Genomic DNA, 22468 nt, shown 5'->3' with positions numbered 1-22468 from the left:
TGCTATATAAATCCAAGGAATTTGGCTGAAACCAAAACAAGACACTTTATCGAAGAATATTTTTCACAATGGCTCTGATGAGGTGGCTGTTAATGTCGTGACCAAAGCTGGAAGAGATTTACTTCGTAGCCTATCCGTCACAAGTAGCGGAAATGCAAGTTGACGTGATGGTTTGAATCTAAAGAGTAAATTTCGTTCAAACTATTAGTTTAACAATTCCTAAATATGGTAGTCTTTGCATATGCTTTTTTTTGGCTTGGTCATGTGACATTGACATCCTTTGCAAGAGTCATTGTGATAATTTTAGTTGACAGAAGGTGGGTATTGGAAAAAGTACTCCACAAATGCACGGGGTGGATGCTTTGTCTTGACCAATTGTGACACAACATTCTCGACAGCCTGTGCCTTTTGATACATTGTAGTAGCACGTTAACATTTCTTTGGTCTATTATTTGGCACATCTTTGATTTTTCAGATGCGATAAATGGGAATTTAATACTTCAAAATTACCATACATTCCATTAGTTTAATACTACACAATCATTTAAATATGTGTGTGTTGTTCATAATAATAACAGGACAAGTTTCGGAACTTTTTTTTAATTATTGGCATATCAAACATCTATTTGCCTTTCTTGGCCTTGATCTTCCTCAGGTAGAACTCCAGTTCTTTACCCTCCAGGATGTAGCCGTCTGCTCGGCCACACTGGCCTGGTCTGGAAGCGATGCAGCCTGCAAGTACGAATAAGAAAATCACTTTGTTGAAACCTTTCAAAAAATATGGTATTGATTTATAGTGGGGAAAACACATTCACAAGGAGTGCATTTCATATAATTTCTTGTCAGGCACCCAGCTTTGTGAACAAACAGCAACTTACATTTATAATGATACTGTGATGTAATGACTTACCAAGCAATTTTCCCTGCAGGAACTGCTCCTCCAGGAGTGGACTGATTTTAGCCATCTTTTTACGCTCATCGTATTTCTTCTGGGTCTTTTTGGAACGCTTTTTGTTCAGGACCTCTTCCTCCTCAGCAGTCTATAGTACAAGGGTTGGGAACATGTAAGCTCTGAATCACAGTATACCGACACATCTCAGGCTAAATACATCAGGATGGATGACAGGCCTTTCTCAGAGTCTTCAATAGCATCACTTTCATTCAGTAGCAGAACTGGACAGTTATCTTCACCGAAAGACAGATTTGTTTGATAGTCAAACTAATGTCACTCACCAGCTTGGCTCCCTTCTTGCGTCCAAGGGGAGTGGCATAGTGGGCCTCATACCACTGTCTGTATGGTAGACTGTCGATCAACACGATGCAGTTCTTCACCAGGGTCTTGGTTCGGACCAGCTCGTTGTTGGAGGCATTGTAGACTACATCGATGATCCTGGTTTTGCGTGTACAGCCTGAGCGATAAGCAAGGCACCGATTTATTTCCTCATATTTATAGCAAGCAGTTTTGAAAAATGTGAGATGGTTTCTCAGAGTCTAAACTATCAGCACTTTCATTCAGTAGCAGAACTGGACAAAGTTCTCTTCATTGAAGAACATCTCAGTGAACTTGAGAACCACCATCCATTAGAAACTTACACTCAGAGCCCCATGAAAAGTTGCCCACATCCAGCCTCAATGCACGATACTTCTTGTTCCCACCACGGACTCGCACGGTGTGGATACGACGAGCACCAATCTGAAGGAAAAAGTCATGCATAACTACCAAAATTATCTCCCATTTCCCAATTTATCATTCACATGCGTGTCAGTGTAACTATGACGAGGCCTAGCACGGGTAGGTCCAAAGCTTTGCACCAAAACGGAGCAAATAAGACCTACCTAAGGTCCGGTTTTCATCACTCACGGAACAATTAAGGGCGACACCACAACATTTTATATTTACCTTTGTGTTAGCGGGAGGACGCCCGAGCTCATACTTCCTTTTCTTGTGGTACGGCTTGCGTTTACCGCCGGTCTTGCGGCGTTTATGCCAGTTGTCCCTTGAGATACCTGGGGAGGAAAATGGTTTCTTTAAAAGGGTGGAAAACATGAGCACAACATGCTGTACAGTATTCGACTATGCTTGAGCAATCAGTTCTCCAAGGTAGGTGGTCCACATCGTGTATTTGGACTCCGCAAATAGGCTTCATCATTTCACTCAAGCATAGTCTAGAAACAATGTACCGACTACTTAAATGACAAAATTATGTTAACAGCATATATAAATAAGACAAGCACTAGCATGAATTGAGAAGACTGCACGTTGACGCTATTAACTATCACGAGCAGCCTTGCTAATGCTAGCAGCGTCTCCCTGTTGTCCCTAGTTTTAGCTTACAACCAGACCCCGCATTTGGAAAAAAACACAACAACACGCTTCAATAACCAACACCTTAGCATCTCCCAAAAACTATTAAAGAGCGAGCGCCGCAGTAACTCGTCATCATAAGTTTGTACCATAGCCAGTAAGGAGCCATCTTGGAGCATTTTGCACATCCACGGAAAAGGACTTCCTCAAGACATGATAACCGATCCGCGCGTAATCAAGTTGGAAACGTATCGACTATATTTATATTTAACCTTAATATGTTTTTAAGGCAGTTCGATAGTCGTTGGATAAAAAGGCAGATTGAAGAGGATTCTCCCTCCTACCAATGCATGAAAACACGTACCCATTCTCAGGCGCCGGCTAGAAAGAGGAACCCTAAAGGATCATGGGAAGGTTTGAAGCCGTGTGCTCTCGCGAGACTTCTTTAGTTTCTTCATGAGTAGAAGTGTTGGTAGGGAAATCTCACGAGAGCCCCTGTGGCAACGAGGTTTTATATTCGTTAATAAACGTAATACTGAACGCAAAAAAATAAATATAAAATAAACCGCAGTATTAAAATTTCCGCGCACATTTCTAAACATGAATTCCTAAACACGCCAAACACCAAATTGATTGTCCGAGACCTCATAACAAGATTTCAGTTATTTCGTGTTAATGAAATGGATAGATACTTTTGATTCATAATGCTCATTATTCCGTACCGGTATGTTAATTATCCCATGTTTCCTGAAAAGCATTCTAAATATATGGCGGAAAACACAGACAAGACTGAAAAAGCAGTTTATGCTGTTGCACTCGTCTTTAAAAGAAACTGCTTTATTTTAAGCCAAAACAACTGTTGTGTTTGAAAGAACAATATGTCTATATGCTGCCATAGCAGATTCATGGCGCACGAAGCCCCTGCACTATTTTTAATTTGCCCGTTTTACCCTGAAAACCCCCGTTTACAGACGGCGCGCAACCGCTTTTGTTTCAACCCAGCCATAAAACGAAGGTAACTAATTAATTATATTTATTATTCAAAATGTCATTTTTAGCTTAGAATCATTAATTAATGTCTAATATTTCGTTTTAAAAAAACACTTTAAAAAATTATTCCCTCGCATATTTTAAACTGTTAAACAAATTACGTCACAATGAAAAAAATGGTGTCTGTAAAAAAAAGTCACGGATATTTACCTCATAACTATCGCTTAACTGTATTTTTTTGTTTGTTTCTGTCGCATTTTTTCCGATATGTTAGATGATAAATAATCCATCCACACACAAAAATGGGATAAAAAACGTTTAAAAAGGTAAATATATGAAAAAGAAAATGTCGACCACTCCTTGATGTCTGCGATTTCTGCATCGCGACCCATGATATATTACCATGTTTCACCGATAAAATCCCCCAAAAATCCAGCTGTGGCAATTCACAGCTGTGTGTTGACACTCAGCGATACATGCTACATGGAGTTATTGGATCGAAACAAGGTAAGTACGCGATAATATCTCGTGAAAGTCATGGCGTCTGTAACTCTGCTCTCGCCTCCAGATAGGGTTTTGCTGTTTAATTAAAACATTTTTTTAAGTGCCCTCTTGTTCAAAATTTTTCTTCCTCCCAGAAAATTGAGATTTTAAGCTTTCCAATGATGTATCACACGTGCATATCGGACAATTTTGAAAGTTGGCTAAATTGGGGGTCTCAGAGCGGAATTTCAAGTCACCTGATCGTTTTCCGCTATATATTTTTTATTAGAATGGACTCAACATAGTGCTATATTACATTAGTAGCATAATTTCCAACACAGTTTTAAATTACATTAAAAAAGAGAGAAAAAAAGCAAACATTTAATGAAAGTATCAGAAACAAGGCTATACAAGCCCTAGCAAAAAGTATGGAATCACTAGTCTCGGACGAGCACTCACTCATACATTTTATCATGTAGAACAAACTCAGATAAAAAGCTTGGGAAAAAATGACTTAGTTCGAAAGTGCAACTCTTTAACATTCAGAAACACTAAAAGAAATGAATAAAAACATTGTGGTGGTCAGTAAATGTTAATTTTATAGAGGAAGTGCAGGGAAATATATATGGAATCAGTCCATTCTGAGGAAACAAATAGGGAATCATGAGAAACAAACAAAGAAATAACAATCAAAACACATCTGTAGTATTTAGTTGCACCATCTATGGCCTTTATGACAGCTTGCAGTCCCTGAGGCATGGACTTGATGAGTATTCTTCATCAATTTGGTGCCAACTCTCTTTGATTGCAGTTGCCAGATCATCCTTGCAGGTCGGAGCCTTGCTGTGGACCTTTTCTTTTTTTTTTTTTTTTCAATTTCCACCTAAGGTTATCAATAGGGTTGAGATCTGGGCTATTTGCAGGCCATGACATTGACTGAATGAGTCTTTCTCCAAGGAATGCTTTAACAGTTTTAGCTCTGTGGCATGATGCATTGTCATCTTGGAAAATGACAAACATATATTTCCCTGCACTTGCTCTATAAAATTAATATTAACTGACCACCACAATGTTTTTTAATCATTTTTTAGTGTTTCTGAATGCTAAAGAGTTGCACTTTTGAACTAATTCATTATTTTTTCAAGCTTTTTATTTGAGTTTGTTCTACATGATAAAATGTCTGAGTGAGTGCTCGTCCGAGACTGGCGATTCCACACTTTTTGCTAGGGGTTGTATATATCAGGGATGTCCCCATGCCAATCACGAAATCGGAAATCGAGCCATTTTTCAGAGGATAGGTTTTTTAATTTTTTAAAAAGTATTTAAAAAATACATTTTAACGGCATAAAAGTAAAAAAAAAATAATCCAGACATACAATGGCATTGCCAAAAGAAATAAACTATATATTTTTTTATACTCCGCAACGCCCACGGAAAATGCTGAAGTTGAAGTAAAGTAAACAGTACAGAACTGTAACACGTTTGAAACTTTTATTTTGTTCTTTTCAAACAGACATTTTCTCGGTATTGGATTGGAACTCCGTATCGGCAGATTCTCAAAATCAGGACTAGGACTCGAGTGCAAAAATATGCAATTGGGACATACGTAATATTTTTTTAAACATAACATTAAAAAATTAGGTCTTCAAATTATGTGATGTGAAATATGCAAATACAAAAACCTTAGGAAACAAAATAAAGTATATTGTGATTAAAACAAGGGTAATGTATAATGAAAATGGTCACTCAAATAATATACAGTATGGTCCAAAAGACATTAGACAAGTTAAGTCTTCACATATATTTCTTTATTATTTCCTCTTTATTATTTACAGCTGTGATGACTTGGCAGTTCTTCCTTTTTAAAAATGATATGAGTGCAGGGAAATTCCGAGTCGTCACTCTTCCCAAGGGCTCACGTCTGTGTCAATGGCCACACAGTTGTAGGCGGCGTAGCGCAGCTTCTCCTCACAAACTTTTGCGCTACAGCGAAAAAAATGAACACATTCGGTATACAATATAGTCAAATAAACATATATTAAAAAATGTTTTTTAGACATTTAACTGCCTACCTCGGGTAGTTGGGTAAATAGAGTGTGCTGGAGCATGTGGAAGACTGCGGAAGTGCATCGCTCTCAGAGCTACGGCAGGATAAAAGTAGTTAAAAGGACAAAATGTCCTCTACCAAGTCTTTCAGTTATTATTTTACTTGCCAAAATACTTGCTTGTCAGAAAAGATGTAGATGGGGGCCGGAAGACGACTTCGACCTGTCACGAACCTTAGAAATCTGCTACGGTCCTCTAGAAATACCAAAACAGAAGGATAAAAAATCATCAGGCCTCATTCTTTTAAGATGAAAAGACAGGACAAGGTAGTCAACTCACCGTTGGTGAAGTTTGTGAGTGCCTCCCACAAGTACTGCACGCGAACATCATTTTGTTCCAGGTCCTCGTAGCATGCTGCCAAACACATTAGGAGCGTATTAGTCTTCTTTACACAGATATCCAGTATCAGACCAGTATTTGTTTTAAACAAAAGAATTCAGCTTTCAACAATGACACGCCAGGCTACAATCAGATGAATCGATTACATTAGCGACTGTGTCTCTTGTCAGGGAGCAGCATGGGGGAAGTTGGTCTGCTCTGTTAAATTACATACTGTACAACTGGCTTTCTCTTATTACTTGACAAAAAAAATTCTGCCTTTAAAACGCACTTTTCTTACTTGAAATATGGTAATAGTAAATTTACATTAAGTCAACTCACTGAGTCTTTTGAGTGCTTCCACGCTGATCTCTGGATCTCCACAGACTTTCTTCTCCACTTCCTGCCAGGTGAGCAGATCTAGAACCGCCTGGGGGACCACCTTGAGCAGACCGGCTTGTAATGCCGCTATCTGCAACGTTACAAAAAATTGATGACGCATACAGCACAAAAGGTTAGCAACACAGCAAACGAGACAGACCTGCTGCTTGCTCTCCTCCAGCCGAGCCTTCTGCACCAGGCGGATAAACTCACGCCGATCCTCATAGCGAACTGCCACGTTGCCACCGCCCGGGACGAGCTCCACCATCTGGCCGTCGCTCAGTAACGTCGTATAAACCAGCTCCTCGCCGAAACGGAACTCGAACGTCTCGCGGTCCATGTTATCCATGGCGTCCAGCAAGTTGACCTGACAACACAGCCAATATTAACCTGGCACATCAGATTGATTCCATATATTCGCTACGAATACATTCCACATATGGATCCGGGCAATATCCAATCGAGAGCTGTTTTATGGGAGGAACATTTAGAAAATACAATGACTGCTGTTTGGACAATGGCTCCTCACATCACACACTCAAAAACATCATTTCCCTTCAAAAAAAGATTTTAGTGACGTTCTTTGTTCCTCTTTTAATGAGGAAATTAAGTGTATTTCAAAAAAAACTTGGGAAGCTGACCTATCCACAAAAAAAAACGCTTTGCATTTCGCTATAGTATTGAAGCATAATGTATCTGGTCACATCTGCAGATCCCGCCTTTCCCCTGATTGGTTTACTATCAGAAGGCGACCAATCCACATTAAGCACAGATTGACGTATTGGTTTGCAGAAGAGCAAAAACATTCTTCTTTCCTCTTCTTTTATTACGAAAATCAAGTATATTTCTACAAAACCTCAGAAATTGAAGTATCTACAAGAACTGCGTTGCCATGCGACATTTTATTTAACCAAATAAATGGACAGTTGCCTGGTCACGTCTGCAGTTTCACCCCGTTCTCTTGATTGGTTCGAACACCATGCAACCGGGGAAGTGATTGGACTGTTGAGGTTTGCAAGACGGTATTGCATGATAGATCAATGAATCAGCAAGTATAGTCTTGCATGCAAGGCTAAGCCAACATGATGTGTTCAGAGCAATTTAGATTCGGATACCTTAAATATCAGATCTGGAAAAAAATGAATTTAATGCTCCAATTTCTAAATATGCTTTACTATGTTTTTTATTATTTAGTTACTACAGGTATTACTCATTGCCTTATTTACATTGAATGACAAGAGTGGTCAAAAAATTGTAAAACAATACACGCTTGAAGGCACTTACCAATAGAATTGATTAGATATTACACATGAATACAGTGGGTACGTCGAAATACAAAAGCGTCGGTACAGAAAAAACAATCATTTTACGAAACGTTTTTCGCTTCATATTATGAAAAATTATTCATCATACTAATGATAATACGTACTGTAACAGATAATTCATGCTTGCAGCAATGCAATAATGTAACTATGTTTGACTATAAATGTAAACAAATGAAATATACACACCCCAATGTGCTAAACAATGCTCGTGTATATGAAACAAAACAAGAATATAATTTACAAGTGATGCTTTATTAAGGCACAAACAGCGAGATGAAATAGCAAGCAATGGCTGCCGAAGTTAGCTTGCCTTTTAGGGCTCTGTGTTTGCTATGAGCTCGAGTAGTCATTGGATAACATCTGTACTATGAGCTGGAACAAACTAGTTACACATAAGCGCCACAAGAGGCCGGCATAGCATTACAAATAGAGACAGCAATAATAAGGACACTGACAGCAAATTAAATGGGGTGTTTAGTAGAGCTTCAGACAAATTAGCGATTTACATGTAAAACGTCATTATTATTATATGAAAAAAATCCTGATACGAAAGCCGCTCCGGAACAAATTGATTTCAGAACTTGAGGTACCACTGTATGATACTTGAAAAATTTGAATCTCTCTGCAAATATTCTCACCAGTACAGAGTCAACAGCGTGGAAGTCTTTACTCCAGCTGACAGCCTCCCCGGTCAACTGCTTCCACACTAGGCCGGGCAGAGCCAGAACCTGTCAAATTAGAGAGAACCCTCTAAATAAATAGAATTTGGCTCTTCACCAGCCAAAAGAATTAAGAATAACTTACAAGGAAATCTTTCCCTCTAAGCGCTGCGCCCATGAGCTGCCCGATCCACTCGTACTTGTGGAATTCTTTGCAGGATGGATTGGGGACATAGTAGTCTCTGGCTTCCAGGGCACCCTGAGGAAGAAGACGGCACAAAAAAAAAAAAAAATCATTGAATGTTGCTTTTTTTGGGGTCATCATGCCATATATTACATGTCATAAGAGCCATCAGAGCACATCACTGAAAAAGGTACTCTGGAGGCTCCATTGTACCTGGTTGGATGTTCTTGTGAAGAAGGGCAGCGGCATCAGACACTCAGCCGAGCTGGGACACAGCTCTTCGGACATGTCGGCCAAGCTGTCTCGGAAGCCGCCGCCCTGGTCGATGATGCCCTCTGCGATGAACTTGCATTCCCACCACTGGTCGTAACGTGCAGGCCACCTGTAATCCAAAGTCTTCTCCATTTTGTCGGACGGCTTTAGGCCTTCGTACACCTGCACATTTATAAGTACAAATATGATGGGGGATGGATGAGCAGTGATGACAATTAATAAAGTACTAATATTTTGCTACTATGAAAGAGAAATAGTATTTTTGCCAACAGGCTAATCAATAAGCACAGACATGCCTGCTTCTATTGATTTAGTACATAGTAAAATAAAGATATTAAAACCATTGTGTAACCAACAACAAAATACATCTAAAAAGAGTGTACGAGAAAGATTATTTGTCTACGCAGAATAAATAGCCCCCGATTGCAAGAAATGAGTAAGTGATAGAAACAGGCCAGTATGCTGACAGTTGATGAACCATGTCACACCCTCGTCATGAAAACTGATGGATATAACGTTCTAAACTAACTCGGCTGACCCTGACAGAAGATAATCAACGTTGCCCTGACCACAGAGACAAACGAACTTTTTTGCCCAATCCAAAACTCATGCCACTCTCGGACGATGCCCGGCCAGCCAATCAGATCTGACGCCCAGGCCTTCCTGTCCCCTTTAAAACACTGAACAATATCACCAGAGGTTGACACTTCTCTGAATGCCAAGGGGTATGGACCCTGGGCCCAGTTTTTACCTGACTGAAGACGGCGTTCTTACAGCTGGGGTCCAGTGAGGGGTTGTCCCTGTGCTCCATGGCCAGCCGCCTGTTTATATAGAGGCACGGCAGAAAGTTGGGCTTGCTGGTCTCTGAGTCCTTTAGGCACTGTGTGACCAGCGCAGAGCGGCGTTTGGACTGCAGGAGGAATTGCTTTATGCTCTTGAAGGTGCAAAAGAAAAGCAATGCAAAAAAAAAAAAAGAAAAGGAACTAAATCAGAAGTGTCTCTCACACTGAAATCTTGCAAAATGACTGCTACAGGTGATCCTGTGAATGCCTTTTATATAGAAAATTAAAAAGTAGGATACCGCTAGGCCTGTTGCAATAAGAAATTTTAGTAGGCGATATATTTGCTCATAACTGATTACCAACATGCAATATTATTGTCAAATAAATTATTGAACCAATTTAACCACTAAAGTAGGCACAATATATCCTACTACACCACACATTCAAATGCACTAAATGTTTATTCTTAAATAAAACACAAAATGTTGAAATAAATTGTTTTAAAATCACAGTGCATACGGTGTCATTTGAAAGCTAGTTGGTGAGAAACCAAACACAATTTTTTCTCTGCCAATAAGTCCATCAAAAGTGTTCATTTGATCTAAAAATGGCTGTGATCTCGGCCTGCAAAGTGTGCATGTTAGCAAATCCGAGTGTAGAATCTGAAATATGTGAGCGTATCTGCAGACATCTGCATTTACGTTTAACATGACATGCTCTCGTTTTGAAAGTGCGCATACATAGTCGCTAGGGATTAGGGATGGGAATCGAGAACCAGTGTTCTGCCAAAATCTGCTACATCGGTGAAACATCCTATATGACTCGAATTTGACGCCCAAAGTAGTACCGTGCGCTCTCAACGTGTTTTGTTTAGATGCATACCGACAGAACGTACCAAAAAATGCCTTAAGAAAATACTTTAATGTAGTTATATCAAATAAGGATGGTTTAAATACACTACGTGACTAATGTGGTCAACTGCTTCAATGCTCACACAAAAAAACACAATGGTTAAAAGTATTAGAGGGTGATACATGCGAAAAGTATTTTTGAGGCAATAAAAAGGTACTTAAAAACTAAATAAAGACAAAAATAGTGAGTACTCGCCGCTTCTAACCATGCGGATGCTTGCGCAAGTGCGCTGAGCATTGTGTAGGACATTTTGCCGTGTAGTAAGGAAATGCCGTACACCGGTTCTACAGAGAACTGGTTTTGTGCAGGAATCGGCATCTCGTTTCCATGCAGCCGTTTTGCAGTTTATCTATCGAATCTCATAAACCACGTTACACACGCTCTATTCAACAAGAATGACTATATGATTATTCAAAGAGGATCCATTCACCAAGTACAATCTAGAGAGCCGACGTCGAGTAACTGAGGTGATTTTCAAAGGCCATGTCATTATTCATGAGACTACTTAAAGAAATTGTGATTTTTCCCAAAAAGTCTTTATTAATGGGTCTATCGTATTCCTCGTCGAATACTCTATAAGAAAAATATAACATATGCATCTAAAATAATCCTAAACGATTTTATTAGAAATTTTCATATTCATTTTGGTCGGTAGTCCACCAATCAGTTTTTTTTCGGAATAATTTGAATTTGGTGGGTTGCAGGGCCAATCTGACTATTGATTTCACACAAAAGTATATAGCTCCGCATCCGATGGTGGTATTTTTGTTTTGCTATGACTAACGGAAGTGGATGTTCCAAATTACTTCCAATAATGCATCTGACGACTACAGCCAGTGTATTTTCGCCCGTAATTGGAGATAGGATGGTCCCATTGGTCCCAAACCACTTTTATTCTACTCAGTATCAATAGGCCTTTCCATAGAGTACCCCAACTATGTCTAGGAAGTTAACAAATCCAAGTTAACGGAGGATTGTGCTAAAATTCCTCTTATATTGTACGAGATCCAACCGTCCTTATGTAATTACACCAACCTAATTATAAACGTGTTAATATTTGGGACAACAAAACAGATACTCTGCCCCTGCTGTCTGGACTAGCTGAATACTTTCTGTGTGTGCAGGCTTTCTCCACCCCATCTAAGAGGGTGTTCTCCACTGCTGGAGACACCATAAGATCACGTATCCTACCTGAAAAAGCAGACATGCTTAATTTTCTGCAAAAGAATAGTTAATTTTGCACATTTGCACTACGCACTGTTTTGTTGTATTTGACAGTATTTATCTTTTTTTTATTATTATTTTCGAGTGCTATCAGCTCAGATGTCCTTTAAAAAGGAGGATTTTTAAATTTCTATTAGAAAAACGTTTCCTCCGTGTTGAGAGAAGCCAGTTGAGGTGGCTCGGGCATCTGTTTCGGATGCCTCCTGGACGCCTCCCTGGAGAGGTGTTCCGGGCATGTCCCACCGGCGGGAGGCCACGGGGTCGACCCAGGACACGCTGGAGAGACTATGTCGCTCGGCTGGCCTGGGAACGCCTTGGAATCCTGCCGGAGGAGCTGGCTGAAGTGGCTGGGGAGAGGGAAGTCGGGGCTTCCCTGCTAAAGCTGCTGCCCCCGCGACCCGACCCCGGACTAAGCGGAAGATAATGGATAGATGGATGGAGAAAAACGTTTCAGTAAAATCTAACACATTCTTGTCTATTTGCCACAGTTAATATCGAGGCTTTGGGCCTCTTTTGACCTCGTTGTGAGTTTGTAAGGTTGTGACTTCTGATTAAACAAACCAGATGCCAATCGAAATGTTTGTTCTTCTTTTTCCCAAAATTGGAATCGATAAGAGAACCCATAAAGAATCGAATCGTTAAGCAATAACGATAATGGAATCGGAAAAATCCTATCAATTCCCATCCCTATTAGCCGCTAACTGTAAACTTTGCACTCTGTAAAAGTGCACTTGTCTTGTATTTTCCTCACACATGCGGCTGGCAGTTGTACATTTTTTTCTATTTTTCGCACTGTGTTGTCATGAAGTTGTCATTTGAAGTGTCACCTTTTAACCGCGAAGATTTCGTTTTGGAGATGACTGCCATTGGATCATGACAAGCTAACGTGGTTAGTTAGTTTTTCGCCATTAGCCTCAATGGGGCAATGCTAACGCTGTATAATGTTTAATGTTTTTTGCTTACTTTGTATGTCTGAACTTAAGTTCTACGGTGTGTTGATGACCGAAAAACATCTGTGAAAGGAACCGTAGTCTCCTATGCAATCAATAGGCAAACTTTTAACAAGCAATTACCGGTAACTCAATCTGGCAAAAAAAAAACAAAAAAAAACTGAATGACTAATAATACCGAAATACTAAACTTACTTTGATGAGGTTAAAGGTGCCGAGGCTGTAATCCCAGGCTGGCACAAAGTGTGGGAGGACACTATCTAGTAAGGAAATGAACCTGTGGGAAGAAATACCAAAGGATAATGTTAACACTCTGACTAGTTGAGCATTTCCATTTGGCTTGCTTGATTAGAGCTGATTTTACCTCTGGATGATCAGCGCTCGGCGGTAAAGGACATCGGCCGGCATCCCCTGTAGACGGGGGTAACGCACCAAGTAAGAGGACTGAAAGACATCAGCATTTAGTCCCAAGTCTCGCTCGCATGATGACTTAATCTTCAAGCCTCGGATCCGCACGTCTATTCCCTCATCTTCCCAAAGAAAGAACAACATATGCACACACAAAAAAATGATAACACATTTCCTAAAATGGTCACTTTTCCAATCTATAAATCAGCACTCACCCCGACATTCCTCAATTCGGACCTCAATTATTGGCAGGTGGGATGACATGTCTTCCAGCACACATATTTCCCCAATCAGATTGCTGCAGGAAAAGCGTGGAAGAAGTGGATTAGTATTTTAAATTAGAGTGATTCTGTCGCTGAATTGAAAAAGTTTATTTGTAAGAGGCTCACTCATCAATGGTGACATCACTCAGCTTCTTAAGGGTGTCTCCTTCGCCTCCGTACACTGTCACCCTCTTTGGCATGTAGTTGTCGTCTGTTGAGTCCACTGTTAAAATCAGCTTACTGTAACACAATATATATATGTATAGGTATTTGGATCACAACAACAAGGCAACACTGATTTGGTTTGACTCTCACTTGACGACAGTCCCTCTCTTCATGTGAAGGCGTATCCAGTGTTGTCCCTGCATTCCATCGCTTTCCCAGTACGTTTTGGTGTCGCCGTCTGTTAGGCTGTTCACGCCACCACTTGGATCCTCCTAGCAGTGACAGCGAATTTGCAAGGCTTCAGATCAGTGTTTTTTTTTTCATGAAAGATGACGATAATTCGATATTTCGTCAATGAACAATTTTTTCGTGACAATGACGGGCTAAAAACCTGTCTTGGGAGACTGACACATAACAAGACAGAGATAAAAATTCACTATAGCTTCAGTCATAAGTTCACAATGTGTAACATTTTCTTATCGTATGTGTAGTTAGCATGCATTGTAGCAGTGTTTGGCCGTGTCACTCATGTGACGTGCTGCGCCCCAAACCGCCCCCCACACACGCTTACTTACAGTATCCTCTCTAGGCTCCAGACTTGCCTTTTGTTAAACACACACATGTCAGGTGCTGCTTGATAAGTCTTGTTTTCTTATCTTGGCTAGATATGCCATGTTGCTTTAGCCTTTAAAGTCTGTGCTGAGTTATCATCACACAGTAAATGTGACTTGTAGCGTCAGCATAGCGTTCACGTTAGCATTAGCATTTAGCGTGGTCAGTGTCGTCTTGGACAACTCTTTGTCAATGCTTGGAAAACGTTTTACATATTGTTCGTGGAGTCCAGGTGAGTTTAATTGATTTACAATAATGTACTGTTTTCCTACTGAGTGTGTATTATCATCACGAAGATGGTGATGTCCTTGTAGACTACAATTATGTGCGCATCTGACAATGTTCATTCAAAATTATTGGAAACGTTTATTTATTTATTTTTTCATTCATGGACTAAAATAATTATGTGGTTCATATTCGAGTTGTAGGCGGCACGGTGGCTGAGTGGTTAGCACGTCTGCCTCACAGTTCTGAGATCAAGGGTTCAATCCCGGGCTTCGGCCTTCCTGTGTGGAGTTTGCATGTTCTCCCCGTGCCTGCGTGGGTTTCCTCCGGGAACTCCGGTTTCCTCCCACATTCCAAAAACATGCATGGTAGGCCGATTGAACACTTTAAATTGTCCGTAGGTGTGAGTGTGTGCGTGAATGGTTGTATGTCTCCTTGTGTCCTGCAATTGGCTGGCAACCAGTTCAGGGTGTCCCCTGCCCGTAGTTAGCTGGGATAGGCTCCAGCACCTCCGCGACCCTCGTGAGGAAAAGCGGCAGGGAAAATGAATGAATGAATATTCAAGTTGTGAAGTGCTCCTTACTGAACATGAAGAAACGTCAATGCTGGTCACACTCTGCTTCAGGCTGCCTAGATTCTCGTCCTCTTTGCCGATGTGATCGTAGAAGTAGTGCACGAGGTCCTCGTCGCATTCGTACGTCCACGTCGGGGGCATGTACCTGATGGTTGTGAGACAATGTTTAATTTGACCAGCTTTTTGTGACTTGGATTTGGATTTATAACATGTTTTAAATCAATCTGTTGGTACTGTTACTTTTTGGAAGGATTCTATGATGAAACTCTAAACAGGTATTGACCAATTTTTGCAAGCAAATAACGTAATCGGAACTTAAACTAAGTGTGACATTAAATAACTCATGTAGTACAGCAGTGCTGAACATTTATTAACCTAGGTAGTGCTGCAACGATTAATTGATTAAATCGAGTAATTCAATTAGAGAAAACCTTCGAATTTAATTTCGCTGTTTTGATGACTTGTTTAATTAGTGTTGTTGTAATGTTGTGTTTTGTTTTGAAAGTGATGAATTTAGTTTGATTATTTTGAGAGGATACACTGCCCTCTGATGGCAACAGTGAATATGACTTGACTAGTCAAATATGGTTGAAACCATCTGCTGCCTGTTAAGGCCAACATACGGCTGTAAGTTTTCGCCTTGAAAGGTGGAAAAGCGCTATATAAGTATAACACCATTTACCATTTACCATTTGTTTGTGCTAATATGTTTGTTTATGCATTTGTAATTTAGAGGTACAGTGGGGAGAACAAGTATTTGATACACTCACAATGGGAAAACCCATTGGCAGTGTATCAAATACTTGTTCTCCCCACTGTATATTTGGCAGTTGTTTTATAGAAATATATGTTTGAACAATTTGTTATTGTAAAAATGTTACCATTTAATAGCATTTAAGATTAAATTAGACTAATTCGATCTACTAAATTTACATTCAATCCGACTAATTAAATATTAAAACTCCAATTGTTAAGGTTTAAGTGTTTTATTGTCGAAATGTGTGTCATTTTGCTCATAGTTATACATGGGTTTGTGTTACAAGTCAGTAAAGAACTAAGAAGAACCAAAAATTGTCTTATTTGCCGTTTCTCTAGCTGAATAACATCACATTATAGCACAGGTATATTAAAATGACTTATAAACTGGATGCCTGTTTTTTTTTTCAAACGTTTTCCCTCGAATTATTCAGCAACACATTATATATGTTATCCAGTTACTCTTTAAATAGTCGACAGATGAATTGATTACTTAAATAATCGATAGCTGCAGCCTTATTCACACGCTCACCTGAGCTTCTCTACAGCGGCAGCATCTGGCTGTGCGATCTTGGGTTTGGCACCTAAGAACAAGGCGTTCTCCACATCCACCACCTGCTCCCACCTGTTGCATGCTTTGTGGTCGTAGCCAAAGAGTTGCTGCTGTCTGCTCACCGTCTCGGCCGACTCCACTGGTACCAGTCTGTCGCCACCCTCGGTGTGCTTGCACACCAGGATCCAACCCTCCTGTAGCTCCTGCCCAGGACGGTGCTCCTCCAGCTGCTCCTGGACACAAACACAAGTGGCTTTACATTTTAATAAAGGTGAAAAGTTCATGACTTAAATTTCCTTGACAACAATAATCTCACACCTCAACATTTATTGGCAAAATTTCCTTAGGCACGTGGCTCAGCTCAAATCACAGAATGCTTAACATGTTATGATGCTAGTTAACCCCCCCCCCATCCCCCCCCCCCCCAGAGGGTGAGTAGGCACATTACCACACCTAGAAATGCTACTATTCTAAAAAGAATGTCTCTGTTACTTATCCAGACAAGAGAAAAAAATGATCTTAGAGTATTTTTTTGGGAATTTTTTGGAAATAATAATAATTTGAAAAAAAAAAAAAAAAAAAAAAAACTGGCATCCACATACAGGGTGACCCCAAAAAAAAGTTTACACTCAGTTGACTGCTTGTTTAAAAGCAATTGAAACATATCTAAATAGGTTGTCATGCTTAAGTGATTCATTAAGGTCACTCAATGCAGCTGGTAATCTCTCGTCTCTACAATTCCTGTGCTTCTGCTGAAAATGAAGAAAACTTTAGCTGTACCTGAATTGCTGCGTGCCGGTCTGACACCTACTGAGATTGCAGCAAATCTGGGAATATCCAGATGTGCAGTCTACAAAATTAAAAAGAAGCTGAAAGATACTGGAACAGACTCACGAAAACCTGGGTCTGGACGTGCCCGATCTGTGCGGACCAAAAAGTTGATTGACAAGGTCAAACGGCGCATCAAGACAAATCCTGTGAGGTCCATGAGAAAGATGGCACGTGAGCTTGATGTGAGCCGCTCATCAATGCAACGGCTCATCAAGAATGATCTGAACATGAAGTCCAGGGCCAGAGTAAAGGTGCCACTGCTTACTGAGGCGCAACAAGAAAGTCGGTTCAGTCGGTCCAAGGTGTTGTTGAACGATGTCAAGCATGCTGCAGCAGGTCGTGCGATCTTGTTCTCAGATGAAAAGATTTTTACTGTGAATGCAATCCTCAACCGCAGAAATGACTGATGGATTGGAGGTGGTCCTTCAGATGTCCCTGATAATGTAAAGTATACCAACACTACAAAACACCAGCTTCTGTCATGGTTTTTGGCCTCATCTCATCAGATGGAAAGAAGATGTCTCCAGTGTTCATTCCTTCAGGAGTGCGCATCAACACAGACAAATATCAGGCTATTATGAACGATAAAGTCAAGACATGGATCCTTGCCAACTACCCGGATGGGAATTATGTGTTCCACCAGCACACACCTCCAAAAGGACTCAGGAATGGTTGGATGCCAACTTGCAGGCATTCTGGTCCAAGGATATGTGGCCACTCCAGAGTCCAGATCTCAATCCCCTAGATTAGCATATGGGCAACTGTGGAGGACAGTGCCTGTAAGAAGCCACACCCTTCTGTGGCAGCCTTGGAGAGGTCCATTGTTAGATCTTGGGAAAAGATGACAGCATCCTACATAAAGAAGACCTGTCAAGCGCTCCGCAGGCGCCTGGAGGCTGTTGTGACACTTAAGGGAGGACACATTGAAAAATAGAGTGTACTGTACATGTTCTTTACAATAATGTATAATTTGTGATTAAATTCTAATTCTAAGATGAATAAACATGGAATTTAAGTTGTATTATGGCAGTGTAAACTCTCTTTTGGGTCACCCTATCCACATATGTGGACATAACATTTTGGGTCATATAAGCAAGGGGTGTCAAACTCATTTTGTTTCATGGGCCACATTTATGGCAGGACCAGTTTATTTTTGGCCAAATAACTTGCTGTCTGTGATCAATTCCACGAGACGTCCAACATTCTGACTGGGTCAAAATGGATTTGGCGTCTAGCACTGTCAACGGCACTGAAAGATGCGCATTATAGCCAGTACATAGCCTTCCTGTTTAGGTCAGTTGAACTTCCATCAATGTCAATGGCAGGCAATGAGTTCATTTTGCGTCACTTCATTGCATTTTTGTGATACTTATGGGGCACTTCATGTAAATTTTGGATCGTTTTCTGTTGATTTTTCGGGCATTTCCGAGCTGGTTCCTGGTGATTTTGAAGCATTTCCAGGTTACTTACTGCTGATTTGATGTTACCTACTGTTGGTTTGGGGGCATTTTTGGGTCACTTCAATGGCTGGCATTGACGGTGCTAGACATCTAATTCATTTTGACTGGGAGGGGGCAAATGAATGAACGAATGAAACAGTGGATACGAAAGTAAGCCAAATGCAGAAATGCATGTACTTGATTACACAAATCTATGGTTTTACGACGCCAATGTCAACATAAAGGCATGTGATTATCAATGGCGCCTACCGAAATTTTTCTAAGGGGTGGCCAGATGGGGCCACTTAAATTCTTGGGGTGGAAATTGGCCAGGGCTGGGGCCGTGGGACAGCTGTGAAGGTGAGGAGCAGCGACTTGCCTGGAAGTGCATTTGGGATGAAATGTATAAATGACGCTATTACAATCTAACGATATACTGGCAAGTGGGGTGGCCAGTGGGGTGGCAAATAAATTTATAGGGGAGGCCGTGGCCACCCCATGGTGGCGGCACTGGTGATTTTTCTTTTTTTTAATTTTTTTTTTGTACAGTATCAATGGGTCTGCCTTTCTGGCAGAACAACCCCCCAGGCCGGATTGGACCCCCTGGTGGGGCGCTTCTGGCCAGCGGGTTTTAAATTTGACACCCCTGGTATAGGCCACAATATTAACATTTGGTTAAAGGCAGCCTACAGCATGAACGGGAGCCAATGAGTTAAATGAGTGCTATAATTAAGGGTTAACTAGCCTTAGTTTGCACAAAGCCTATTAATGATTACACTCACAAGTTAAAATGTAAATGGTCTGCTGTCTTACTTGGAATGAATCTACTTTATATAAATTATTCATTTAAACTTCAGTGGTGGAGAAGATGGCGAAAACCAACATTCATACCATTTATCCAGTTTCCTCAATTGTTCTACCTTGGTCAAATGGCCGATTCTTACCTTATTGATCTTGACCCAGAGGCCTTGGCTATTACAGTACTCCTCCCCTGTGGTTCGGATACATGTCCCTTTCTTTAATTCAATTGTGTACTTGCATAGTTTCTTATTAATGGGACTCTGGTGGGGGCTGTCAAAGACGGACACCACTGTCTTGCCTGAGCCCCCCGTGGAAGTCCCGGAGGCGGCAGCGCAGGCACTGGACGACGAATCCTTGCAGATTTTGTAGCACACTTCGCCGGGCACATAACACAGGCTATCGGGAAGCGGCTCACTCTTCCGGAAACACTCAATGCACCGGTTTAGAAAGCGAATCCGGCCGAGCAGCAAGTGAGGACTATCCCCAAGAGACATAATGAAGGTAGATATGAATGGAAGTGGCAGTCAGCTGACATGACCCCACGGTCCTCCCCGTTTGTGCTGGGACCCCACCTGTCAAACTAAACAAAAAGAATATTCCTGAGCTTCATACAACACAAAATCAGCACCTACAAGCAGGATGTTACTTTCGGGCTATGTCATAGAAAATCTACAGTTGAACCAGGGAGCAAAGGTCAGAAAATTAGTCTATAAAACAACCCACTGAGCTACCGCGCAAAATAGCAATGTGGCAGAGTTAGCCTCTGACGAGTCAATGCGTGTGATTGACAATGAAATATTCAATTTACAAGAACAAATTTTTACAAAATAACCATTTTATGGAGCACGTATGCATCTACATACCGTTTATGGCAACCAGTGATTTAGTTTGTTTCAATATTTAATCGGCGTTGTATTAGCAGGGAAGTGACTGGACGGAGCTATTGCTGAGTTTTGACTCGTTCGTATTTCCGTACCTCAACTAGCCCGGCTTGCTCATAGATACAGTACATATAACACTAGATGTCAGACACACGCTGTCAGTCAATAGGGACAAGCGTTGTTGCTTGTGAGCCATTTTGCGTCGGGGCCATTCGGTATGTTTAACATGATCGTCGTGTATTTTGAAATACCAAAGTCAACTTCGAACGTATTTTGAAACGGCTGTTATTTATTTTTATTTCTTTATTTGTTATTATTATTTTTAATCAATTTCAAAGATGCGGTAATTTACTAAACTAATTTAAGAATCATTATAACACTTTTTGAAATTCAGCCTGAATCATAGCCACGTTAATACGTTGTGTTATGAACCAAACTGTTTGTGAATCCGGCAGGAATTCAGCGAGTTAATAGCATTGTAGTGCAGCTCGCCGTGGAAGTTTTTCGACGCAAGATGGCCACCAGCTGCTAATGCTGCCGACTCCGTGTTTAGACAGCTATCCTTCATAAATATAACATATACTGTATAATATATGTTATTGCTATGGGTCTTTGTCAGGTGACGTAACACTTGCCAAAGCTGCAGTGCATTGTGGGTTGAATCGCCATTTTGGGTGCACCGCTCACTTATTGAAAACAACCGAGCAGTGAGAATCGTCTTTGCTTTCATCATTGTCTTTGATAAAATAAGACACTCGTGTTGTGTGAAAGGCTGCCATACTAAATCACACGACAAAAATGGCAGCAAAGTTGACCACCACGTAAGATTTTTTGGTTTCCCCACTTGGAAAAGAGATTATGGACGTCAGGATAAGGAACTAACGAAGAGGCGTCGGATGACCTGACCTGGGTCGCAGCGGTGAGACGGAAGGGTGACTTCATGCGTGTTTGCTCTCGGCATTTTCATAAAGGCAAGTCAGAGCTTTTTTTTTTTTTTTTTTTTAAAGTATTGATACTGAATATGCTGTTTTTTGTTTTCTAAAGTCGCTATTTTCTCATTGGCTAACCTAAGCTAGCTAGCCAGCCTCACTTGTAAACTGCAGGCAAAGAGGGAGGGCAGAGGAAATGGGTTAATCTGTTCGTGATAAATCAGTGTTTAATTTATTCAGTCATGGTTTATAAAAACATTACAGAGTGAATGATCTGAAAGATAAAGGTAAACAGCAAAAATACACAGAAATATTTATCAATGCGTGAGATTTCCTCTTGACATCTGATGGAATGGTTGGATGGGATGGTAGCATGTCTTATTAAGTGGTTATGATTGTGAAATGCCATGGAAACATCCAATCTTACCTAACTTTCTAAATAAAACCTAACGTGATTGCAGGTGAACCCGCTTATGAAATGATGGAGACTGACCCAGACTGGGCACCATCCCTACATCTGGGACACACATCTGTTACACCGACAAACACTGCACGCTCTGCAAGACGAAGCAAGCGTGAGCAGCTACGGAAAGAGACATTGCAAACACCAGAGATGGGGGTCCAGCAGGATGCAAACATTGAAGAGCTGCAGGCCAAGGAGGGACCATCTGAACCTGGTGAAATAAACAGTCACCAACAGAATGAGGAGGGGACACCTGATGCTGAAGAAGAAAGTAGTCAGCTACAGACTGAAGAAGGGACACATGAAGCTGGAGAAGAAGGTGATCACCTAATCAGAGGCTGAGACGCACAACACCAATCAGAATTTGACACAGACTGTGATTGACCGTTTTGAAATTTTCACAGAGAAACAATCAAATCTGAAAGCACGTGCCCAAATGTTTTCCAGCTACAAGCACCACCACACTATGAAGTACTTAATAGGTATTACACCCAAGGTAGCCATTTGTTTCTTATCAAAAGGCTGGGGAGGTCGTACTAGTGACAAACTTATAACCCTGAACAGTGGTTTCCTTGATAATTTGTTACCTGGAGACATTGTCTTGGCTGACAGAGGTTTTGACATCCAGGAATGTGTGGGCATGTTGTGTGCAGAGGTCAAACTCCCAGCATTTACA

At 40.8% G+C, this 22468-nt stretch overlaps 2 protein-coding genes and 3 non-coding genes across 6 annotated transcripts; all 5 read right to left on the bottom strand.

The window, feature by feature from the left end:
- Nucleotides 1-584: 584 nt before the first annotated feature.
- On the bottom strand, nt 585-2732 carry rps8a (ribosomal protein S8a). Its single transcript, XM_057857683.1, has 6 exons — nt 2670-2732; nt 1901-2007; nt 1594-1693; nt 1234-1409; nt 911-1040; nt 585-732 (listed from the first exon to the last, which is right to left on the bottom strand). Exons 1-6 carry the CDS (start codon nt 2671-2673, stop codon nt 623-625), a joined length of 627 nt encoding a protein of 208 aa, XP_057713666.1. The 5' UTR covers nt 2674-2732; the 3' UTR covers nt 585-622.
- On the bottom strand, nt 1130-1196 carry LOC130930507 (small nucleolar RNA SNORD38). Its single transcript, XR_009067065.1, has one exon. It is a non-coding gene; the product is annotated as a small nucleolar RNA SNORD38 (small nucleolar RNA).
- LOC130930506 (small nucleolar RNA SNORD38) lies at nt 1481-1550 on the bottom strand. The gene has a single exon (XR_009067064.1). It is a non-coding gene; the product is annotated as a small nucleolar RNA SNORD38 (small nucleolar RNA).
- Nucleotides 1757-1864, bottom strand: LOC130930508 (small nucleolar RNA SNORD46). Its single transcript, XR_009067066.1, has one exon. It is a non-coding gene; the product is annotated as a small nucleolar RNA SNORD46 (small nucleolar RNA).
- Nucleotides 2733-5151: 2419 nt separating the features above from the next.
- hectd3 (HECT domain containing 3) lies at nt 5152-20529 on the bottom strand. 2 transcript variants are annotated; one of them, XM_057858449.1, is made up of 19 exons: nt 20383-20529; nt 19663-20099; nt 16428-16681; nt 15149-15284; nt 13879-14000; nt 13690-13803; nt 13516-13598; nt 13257-13422; nt 13088-13169; nt 9776-9958; nt 8965-9186; nt 8713-8826; nt 8547-8636; nt 6744-6950; nt 6545-6674; nt 6164-6238; nt 5992-6079; nt 5851-5919; nt 5152-5761 (listed from the first exon to the last, which is right to left on the bottom strand). In XM_057858449.1, exons 2-19 carry the CDS (start codon nt 20011-20013, stop codon nt 5677-5679), a joined length of 2571 nt encoding a protein of 856 aa, XP_057714432.1. In that variant the 5' UTR covers nt 20014-20099; nt 20383-20529; the 3' UTR covers nt 5152-5676. The 2 variants fall into 2 exon arrangements, with proteins under 2 accessions (XP_057714432.1, XP_057714433.1); XM_057858450.1 differs by having other exon boundaries at nt 6004-6079.
- Between the last annotated feature and the right edge of the window lie 1939 nt (nt 20530-22468).

Source organism: Corythoichthys intestinalis, chromosome 14, assembly GCF_030265065.1.
Source record: "Corythoichthys intestinalis isolate RoL2023-P3 chromosome 14, ASM3026506v1, whole genome shotgun sequence".
NCBI classification, from domain to species: Eukaryota; Metazoa; Chordata; class Actinopteri; order Syngnathiformes; family Syngnathidae; genus Corythoichthys; species Corythoichthys intestinalis.
The sequence above is the reverse complement of the archived record's forward strand: the minus strand, read 5'-3'. Positions and strand labels throughout refer to the sequence as shown.

Excerpts from the sequence above, each read along its gene's own strand:
- rps8a (XM_057857683.1), bottom strand. Across the intron at positions 1,694-1,900 it reads GTCCTCCCGCTAACACAAAG|ATTGGTGCTCGTCGTATCCA; the intron begins GTAAATATAAAA and ends TTTTTCCTTCAG. Across the intron at positions 733-910 it reads CCTGCAGGGAAAATTGCTTG|GCTGCATCGCTTCCAGACCA; the intron begins GTAAGTCATTAC and ends TCGTACTTGCAG.
- hectd3 (XM_057858449.1), bottom strand. The coding sequence starts at position 20,013 with ATGTCTCTTGGGGATAGTCCTCACTTGCTGCTCGGCCGGATTCGCTTT. Across the intron at positions 14,001-15,148 it reads TTGACGTTTCTTCATGTTCA|GAGGATCCAAGTGGTGGCGT; the intron begins GTAAGGAGCACT and ends TGTCACTGCTAG. Across the intron at positions 6,675-6,743 it reads TGGAGGAGAGCAAGCAGCAG|ATAGCGGCATTACAAGCCGG; the intron begins GTCTGTCTCGTT and ends GTAACGTTGCAG.